Source organism: Cotesia typhae, unplaced genomic scaffold, assembly GCF_013202065.1.
Source record: "Cotesia typhae breed Kobodo isofemale line unplaced genomic scaffold, CoteBio_Ctyphae contig_59, whole genome shotgun sequence".
NCBI classification, from domain to species: Eukaryota; Metazoa; Arthropoda; class Insecta; order Hymenoptera; family Braconidae; genus Cotesia; species Cotesia typhae.
Genome location: NW_027423761.1, coordinates 309,326 through 318,409, shown reverse-complemented (window position 1 = coordinate 318,409; position 9,084 = coordinate 309,326). Strand labels below are relative to the sequence as shown.

At 31.3% G+C, this 9,084-nt stretch overlaps 1 protein-coding gene and 1 long non-coding RNA gene across 2 annotated transcripts; both read right to left on the bottom strand.

Annotated features, from left to right (window-relative positions):
* Positions 1-1,766: 1,766 nt before the first annotated feature.
* Surf6 (Surfeit locus protein 6) lies at positions 1,767-3,075 on the bottom strand. The gene is made up of 4 exons (XM_074250401.1): positions 2,927-3,075; positions 2,733-2,864; positions 2,271-2,563; positions 1,767-2,025 (listed from the first exon to the last, which is right to left on the bottom strand). Exons 2-4 carry the CDS (start codon positions 2,845-2,847, stop codon positions 1,804-1,806), a joined length of 630 nt encoding a protein of 209 aa, XP_074106502.1. The 5' UTR covers positions 2,848-2,864; positions 2,927-3,075; the 3' UTR covers positions 1,767-1,803.
* Positions 3,076-3,844: 769 nt separating this feature from the next.
* Positions 3,845-4,569, bottom strand: LOC141532241 (uncharacterized). Its single transcript, XR_012480062.1, has 2 exons — positions 4,270-4,569; positions 3,845-4,113 (listed from the first exon to the last, which is right to left on the bottom strand). It is a non-coding gene; the product is annotated as an uncharacterized LOC141532241 (long non-coding RNA).
* Between the last annotated feature and the right edge of the window lie 4,515 nt (positions 4,570-9,084).

The window sequence follows — 9,084 nt, the reverse complement described above, 5'->3', positions numbered from 1 at the left end:
TGTGAGGATCGAAACGGGCTTCTCCGTGAAGGAGCAACGATATCCGCATCATTATCTAGAGACTTTACTGCATCGTCATCAATAAAATACACAAAATCATCATCATTATCATTAACATCTCCAAAAACTCCGACATCCTGGCCGTTGGTCCGAACAATGACGTTTCTATTCCTCTGTCCGTGAATGCTGGAAGCAGCATGATTCCCACGGTGAGTTCTCTTGTGATTCTGATGATGTCTAAAGCCAGGTCTCGGAAAAATAAATCCGAGTTTCTTCAACAAAATGGCGGCATCAAGGTCGGCATCGTCGCCATTGGTGTTTATGTTAATATTGCCCCTTCCATCGTCATCAAGGAATCGACGCGCAAAGAAGGTGTTGGTGTTGACATTGACGTTTGAGTTTCTGTGATTCAAACTTTGACGTCGGTTTAGTGGGATTTTGGTCACTGTTGGTTGACATCCGGGGGTGTATTGTCCGCCGGGACAATTTTCAAAACTAAAATTGTAACCGTATTCTTTTTCCTTGGGAGCATTGCTGCAATCGCATTGTGATGTCTTAATTGGTTCTGACCATTCGTGTTGTGTAGGCTCTACGTAGATCTGGCACTGTTTTTAATTATAAATGTTTGGTATGTATAGCAGCATGATTCTCAAAAAAAAAAAAAAATTCTAATGATGTCAAAGTGATGAAAATGATGTCAGTGTGATGGAAAAGTGATGTCAGCGTGATGGAAAAGTGATGTAAATGTGATGGAAAAATTCACTATTTTATATAAAATTTTTGATTTTTCTATCATGATGTCAAAATGATGGAAAATGAAATCCAAATGATGAAAATGTTTAAAATGTTTAAGTAATGGAAAATAATGTTTTTTTTTTTTTTTTTTTTTTTTTTTTTTTGATAAAAATTAATCTTAAAAAAATAATAATCTTACCAAACTTGAGTGAAGTTGCGTAAAAATGATAAAAACACCAATTGACTCGATGATTGACATTTTTAAAATAATTATTAAAAAAAGGAACTTCTATAACGACAGTTAGGAAATAAGCCGATCATTTGAATGATTTCATACATTTATAGTCGATCAATCAATTTTAATTGATCAATTATTTAAGCTGATAAAAAAACTGATTCATTTCAATGGTTAATACCACTTACTTTTCAATACGGCGCTTTTGTTATTCGTTATCAATTATTTAATTATTGTGCTGTGTCAAAATAAATCGTAAAACATATTTATTGAGATTAATAACATCATCATTTATGACTGTAGCCAATAAAAATATCGCGGATATATTTTTTATTTTATTATTTATGCAACTAATTATGTAATTTTGTCAAGTAGATTATTTTTTAATTTCAATGAAATTAAAAATATGTAAATAATTATTTTTATGTTTTGGTCGGCATTTTTAGAATCCTTATAAGAGTCTTAGCTTTGAGATCCACTATTAGTTTTTTAAATTCCGCCATTTTTTGTCAAAATTTTCAGCGCCCCCATTTCAAAAATCACGATATTTTTAGATTTTATCATGTATTTGATGCGTAAAAAAATTCATAACTTTGTTTGTAATTAAAATTAAGGAACCGGTCTAATTTTATTTTAAAGAATATACTTTTGGCTACAACTTTTGACTAAAAAATTTTTTTCTAGGACTGAATGTTTATTTAATAAAAATAGTCAAAGTCAAAAAATCGTAATTTTAATGTTATCACTTAAAATTAATTTTTAATCAATTAATATTGATAATAATAAAAAAACTTAATTAACTTATATAAAAACATTATTTATTAAAAAATACATCAATACCCAGGGATGATCCTCCCCTTCTTCGACGCCCTCTTCAATTTATGAGTCTTCTTATCCTTCTTGCGCTTCAAAATATTCTCCTGGCGCTTCTTCTGCCTGGTCTCGATGTCCTTCTGCACTTTAGTGGTCCTGGCTTCCCATTTTTTCGCGCTGTGCTTCTTCAAATTCTCCTTGTGCTTGATCGTCTTCTTCAGGAGCTCCGGGTCATCCAGGACCTGAAAAAAAAAAAAAAAAAATTATAATAAATTTTGTTCCTCTTCAAAAGAAAGAAAATGAGAAAAAAAAAAATTTTTTTTTCCACCCTGGTTCTCCAGGTGATTTTCCAGCACTACCTCCAGGAGCACCTAAGGTTGTGGGTACTCATTCTCTGGGGAATTTAATCCCCTTTCCCCTGAGCCCACTCCCGTCGTCCTCGCACCAACGACTCTCGAGATATTAAAAGATTTATTAAGAAACTCACCCTCTCGCCGGCCGCTCGGGCCAGGATCGCGCGCCAGGAATCTTTCTGCTCGAGTTGTTTAGCTTTTTTCGTCTCACCAGCTGCCTTCAGTTCCTTCAATTTTTGATTTTTGGCCTTGAGCTCTTCCAGGCGCTTCTTCGGGTCCTTTGAGCCCAGGAATTTTTTTGGGTGCTTCTTAGTGCCAATTTCGGAGAAATCAAATTTTGAAAATATCATGTGACCTTCTGCGTTAAATACTGGCTTGATTTTTGAGTAAATTATTTTTTTTTCAGGTTCTGATTTTACGTTTGTTGCTGGAAGAATTTTAGAATTAATTAAATTAAAATGATAATTCGAATTTCATCATTTTTAATTCTTTTCAATCAATATTTTTAAACAGGAACTGTAATTTATTTTATAAAAAAAAAATCTAAAAATTATTAATTTAAAATAATCCATAAAAAATATAATAATAATAATTACCGAGTTTTTGTGATGTCAAGGGCATTTTATCAAAAATATTTTGAATAAACTCGTCCTCTTCTTTAATAGATGATTTTAATTTTCCTTCTAAATTTTTATTCTTTACTTCCTTCATTTTGTCAAAATAAATATCTTAAAAAAATTAATTAATAATTAATTATAAAATATATATCAATAACAAATTTTTTACTCACCTCTTAATATTTTTAATAATTTAGGTTAGAATTAAGGACTTATTTATTTCAGTCAATACACGAGCATGCGGTGACCGTATCGTTTTCTTTTCAAGTTTCCTCTACCTTTTTGTCGACTGGTAGAAATTATTTATTTCTACTATTTCTAACCTACAGAGGCGCTGGCTGTCATTTATAAAACTTGCGTCTGGTAAAGGGATTGAGAGAGAACTGTAGAGGCAGCACTACTGCTGAAAGTGGAGCGCCCTGGTGTTATAAATATAAAGCTTAGTGATGTACACAATGTAATAATCAGTATTAGTTGACATTAAGAATGCAAAAAATAATTAAATTCGGGTTCTTGCCGGTCAAAAATACCCTTATTAGGGGTCAAAATGACATCAAGGGTAAAAAATTATTTGAGTCAGGACACGTTTTAAACGTTGTGGAAACAGAAGATTTAAATAAACACTCAACCATAACCTGCTCAGTTGTCGCTCAAACCAAAGTTTCCGAGGTGTACAATATAAAAATTCATGTTAGTTACTAATTATTCTAACAATTATTTTATACAATATTAAAAATATGACAAATCTGGCTACATCGAAGCTTATTTAAAATTATTTTTAATGTTCATAAATTTACAAAATTTATAATTAAATATAAACCTAGTAAAAAGTTTATGACATTAAAGTTAGCAGTCACTTAACCATTTTTTAATTTTTTTAATAAATAAATTTGTTCCAAAAATTATTTCTAAAAAATTTGATTTTTTATTTTTTTAATTTTCTAAACGTCAATTTTTTTCTCATGTTCTTTGATTTAATTTATTTATTCACAAAATTCTTAAAATTATAAGATATCTGCTAAATTAATTTTCATAAAAGTTTCGAAGTATAGAAGTAAATTTTATTCCAGTTTTTAATGAAATAAAAAAACTTGACAGATTATTTATATTATTACTTATAATATTATTACTAGTATTATTAATTTTATTATTAATGATATTCATTTCACTTCGTAAATTTCGTTGTCGCAATCGTTCGAAACGTTCAAATGCTTGAGTAGATTTTTTGATATTTACTTTACCAGGAAAAATTGTTGGTATGTATGAAGGATGCCGAGGATGTTCTGACTTTTGATTATTAACAAAATGAGCACTACAAATCCGAGTATTTTGAGTTGGTTCCCAATCATTTGGATATTTCCTGAAAAAAATTATTTTAAATTTCATTTTTCCTTAGTACATTTTTATTTACTTTACAAAATAATCATTGTATAATTTAATATTCTATTTCATATTACTTGGCCTTTTAAATTTGATCGTGATTAATTTAATTTTTTCATTAAAATAATTTACTTACACATAGTTTTTCACTGCATTTATCCATTGTTGACGTTTAAGGGTTATCCACGCTGAGTTCAGAGTACTTGCAGGGAAACGATAAAATTTAACACTTGTATTTTGATTTTTGTTTTTATATGGCATATTGGAACAACCACGGATACAGCAAGAAACTTTTGACGAAGACATTATCAAAATTTATTTCAATTAGATTAAAAAAAAAATTTATTTAATAAATTTGTTATTGTTTTGTATAGCACTTGCCACCACTTTGCTTTACATTTTTCCCGGCAGGTGGCGTCAAGGTCATCTTTCTCAATCCCTAAGAAAGAAATCAAATGTTCCGCGGGAAAAATTCAAAATTATGTTTTTTAGTTATAAAAAAATTTATTTAGAATATAATTTGTTTTTTTAATAAATAAATAATTTTATTTATTAATTATCTAATATTTTTATTTACTTTACTGATACAATAATAAAATTTAATTAAAATAAATAATAAAAAATTTTTTAAGAAAAATTCAAGATTTTTGAGAAAAAAATTTTTTAACACTTTCTTAGAAGATTACTAAAAGTACACTTATCATTTTATATCTTCGCCGGCATTTTTATAATCCTCAAAGTCTCAGCTTTAAAATACATTACCAATTTTTCCAATTCCGCCATTTTTTCTCAAAGTTTTCAGCGCCCCCAACCCAAAAAAAAAAAAAAACCCATTTTTCCCGAAAATTCTTCTATTTCACAAATTCCTCCATCTTTAAAAATTCATAACTTCTATCCTAATCTAAATGAAGCAACTGGACTAATTTCATTTTACAGAGGACACTTGTAGGTACAATTTTTGTCTGAAACATTTTTTTCTAACGCCGATAGTTAAATGATTAAAAATTATCAAAGTTTGAAATTTCCGCGAAAAAACGCGAATTTCGCAAAACTGGTAAAAATTTTTTTAACTCGGTCTTGTGGGTACTTAAACTTCATGAAATTTCATCCTCTACAATAAAATTGTCTTAAAAATTTTTTCTGATGCTCTACGTCCGAAAAACCGACCCTTTGCACCAAAAACGGACCTCCGATAATTCTAAAAAAAAAAAAAGTAAATAAATAAAATAAAAAAAATTGTATGATTATGGTAAGAAATGTTGTCTGGTATGCGGGTGAGAAACAGCTCGAGGCCGCTACCGCGATCACGCCTACATTTAAAACTCCGTAACCCAGAATCTGAGCGTTTGATTCGCCGGGGGCATCTTCCTCATCCTCGTTCTTATTTCTTTGCATCCACCTGCTAATTCAACACGCAATCAGACACGAACGCCCCCGCGGACACACGCCAGCGTCACGTGAAAAAATTTTTATTCTTTAGAAAAATAAAAATATAAATAAAAATTGAGCCTTAGAATTTTAGTGGAAGGGCGGGGGGGGGGGGTTATTTTGGGACTACTGTAAAAATTGCGGAGTGTTCGTGTCTTGAGAAATTACTAGGTAAGGAAGTAGTCGAGTCTAGTGATTATGTTGAAGGTAGAGAGGGGGTAGGAAAAATGGCAGCTTCCCACGCTCGGAAGTTCAATTCGCCCTGGGCCTCAGTGGCAAGTCCCTGCTACTTTGAGTTTTGCAATCGATGATTTGGGACTTAAGGGTAGAGAGGGGGTAAGACCCAAAATTATTTACGAAATTTAAGATTTTAGAATTTTGAAATATTTTGAATTTTTAGTAAGGCCCAAAATTTTAGTATAATTTAAAATAAGGCCCAATTTTTTTTTTTTTAAGTCTTTCTAGAGGCAAACGATATAATAGTAAAAATTTATCAGTAGCGATCAACATTCCTCGATCGTAAAATATATTGGGCCTTACACACTGGTGTTTAGCTTTAGCTCACAGATTTTGATACGAAAGAGCATTTGGGATTCCTGTGTAATAATAAATAAACTATAATCCATACAGCGTACAGTTCTAGCCGGAGGTTATTTCCCATGAGTTGAGGGCGGGCTGCTGGCCAGTGCTATGCTTTTTAAACCCAATCGTCTCCATTCCCCGCTACCTTTTTTTTATCCTTAAGCTTGAGATGTACAAGGATGAGGATGAGGATGTGGATGATGATGATTTTTAGCTCTAGGGGATACGAGTTGTGAATATGCGTGTTCCGAGTCAAGTACACTCGGACAGTAATCGTCAAGTTAACTTAAATATTTTTAATAAACTGAGATTAAAATTATGGACCTTCAAGTTGGGCTTTATGGGGTCAATTTTTTAATAATATATATTTTTTTATTTTTAATACTTCATATTAACATAAAATAATTTTATTTTTATTTTTGGGCCTTATTTGTCATTTTAGGCCTAAGTTGGGGACTTATGGGTTTTGGGCCCTATATAAATTTGTATGTGTTGTTAAAATAATAGTGACTGATGTGGAAAATCCTATGTAAAAATTGGGCCTTACATGCAATTTATAATTTTGGGATTTAGGGCCCAAATATTGGGCTTGTTATCAATACAAGTAAATAAACGTTAACTTTCACTAACTTTTAGTAATCTTAATTGAATAATCTACCATAGCATTCCGAACAAGCATAAAATATTACTTGACTTCCGTTGAAAACAGAGACCCGACATATTGGGCCTTACGTGAGTGAAGTGTCTCATATATGTATACTCGATATCGATCAAAATGCAAACGATATGTCTCGGACGTCTTGTACTCAATTTAATGCATAATACATAATACATGCTTGGAATAATCTTGAGTGTGCATGCGGTTTTTGGGCCTTATGGGCCTTATGTGCGACGCTGGGTAGTCACAGTAAACTTACGATTGTTATTAATTAGGCAGTTGGCTTTGCGCCAGGTGTAATGCTTCACCTGCGGCCACACATACGCCGCAATACTTTTATCATATTTTAGGCCCAATATGTAAGGCCCAAAATATTTTTAGATGACCAGTGACATCTGACCCACATCTGTTTTTCTATTCAAAATGTTAGATGATAATTTTAATTGATTTTGATTAATAATAAGACCCATAAATCTTGATAAGGCCCAAAAATAAATAAGGCCCAAATTTTATAAATATGATCTGATAATTAATTTTTTTTTAACAATAAGTTAGTACATATTTACAAAGTTTTCATGAGGCCCAGAAGACTTATAAAAAGACCCAAAATAGAAAATAAGGCCCAAAATTAAAATTTTATAAAAATGAACTAACAAAAAACTTCCGAATCATAAAACCGACCATAAGGCCCAAATTTTTTTCTATCATATTAAAATGAAACCTAGATATAGTTAATATTGAACAAAGTTCCGGTTCCGGCACGTGGAATCTGCCGTCTGGAGAAATAAAAGCACATAATGACTAAAAAAAGAAAAAGCAAAGAGCAAGAGCACAATGAGCAGGCTTTGAGGCCCGATGTCCAATGTGAATAAAATAAGGAAGAGTGGAAGTTACACATAACAAAGAATGGAATGAAATGAGTTTGGATGGTTGCACCTGATGTGTCGGGGGCCGGCACGAACCGCCTTCTTAAACAGAGATCCTTGATATCGATACCGATAGTAATCTAGCGAATTGAGATCGAATGTGTCCGCTCGACAAATAACCCGATAATATAAATAATTATATTCTCTAAGAAACTCAATTGAATTGAAATGATCGGTGAGTTATCGTCTAGGACTCGCCCCTAAATCTTAAGAGAACACAATTGAGCTATCATACTGACCATGCAGAAATTATAGAGTTGTAACGGTGATAAGTGGTGATAGGCCAAATTTTTATCTTACAGCTGCTAATTAAGATTAAAATTTATTGATGACTTGAGAAAATTGTTTTTTGATTCATTAGAAAGAAATTTATGTTAGAAAAAATAGATTTAATTTTGATGGAAAATAAAATTCAAGTGATGGGAAATGACGTTCGATTGACGTTCGAAAGGAAAGTACTACGATTTTCATAATAGAGTTCCAGTGATGGAAAATGAAGTTCGACAGATCAAAGTGATATTTAATTAAAAATTAAAATTGGCATGATACAGAAACTAATTCTAATTTAAGTAAAATAAAAAAAATAAAAAGTAAATCGAAATAGCGACTGTCTAGACGCTAAACTTTCGCTCAGCTGACAGCCGACTCGGATGTGCTTAGATCACATATGCGTTCTAAATAGAGCCTACTCAACCAGATATATTTATAAATATACTTTGTTGTCTACTATTTGGTTATATTTTAAGGAACTAACTCGAATTAACCGGTTAACTATTGTTACACGATTAGGGGTTTGACTTTACTGTAATTATTGTTGTAAACTCGGTGATAAGCATCAACAAATATCCCAAAACTACCCCGGGGGATTTAACGCCCGAGATCTGTTATTATATGATTATATTTATTACTTTTAGGGTTTTTTATGGACAGCTGAATAGTTTATTTTTACGGTAATTGAAAGATCAGGTGGATTTTGGCGGATTTTTTTATTTAGATACGGGGTGTAAAAAATTTCGAGGATTCAAATAAATATATTAGACGTAACTTTCTATGTCTTCGCCACTGGGATTATCATCTAGACATTTAAAACCAAAAAACTACGGGCTAATTTTACAAATATCCTAAGAATTTCCATAAAATTCCTACGCCCCCAGTATAAAAACTCAAAATTTCCTCAAAATTCAACTTTAACCTTCTATATCTCTGAAACTTTCAAATTTATCAAAAAATTATAAGAGATCTTTTTTGAAGAGCGGAAAATTTGCTATCAAATTATGTAAGCAACTTTCATCAAAAAGGATTCTTTAGCAAACTATCGCTTTTATAAATAAATTAATTTAAAAAAATTAAAAATAAA

Bases quoted from the DNA above. Each gene is read 5' to 3' on its own strand.
- Surf6 (XM_074250401.1), bottom strand. From the start codon at position 2,847: ATGAAGGAAGTAAAGAATAAAAATTTAGAAGGAAAATTAAAATCATCT. The intron at 2,564-2,732 runs GTAATTATTATT...AAATTCTTCCAG, and splicing joins CTTGACATCACAAAAACTCG to CAACAAACGTAAAATCAGAA. The intron at 2,026-2,270 runs GTGAGTTTCTTA...TTTTTTTTTCAG, and splicing joins CCCGAGCGGCCGGCGAGAGG to GTCCTGGATGACCCGGAGCT.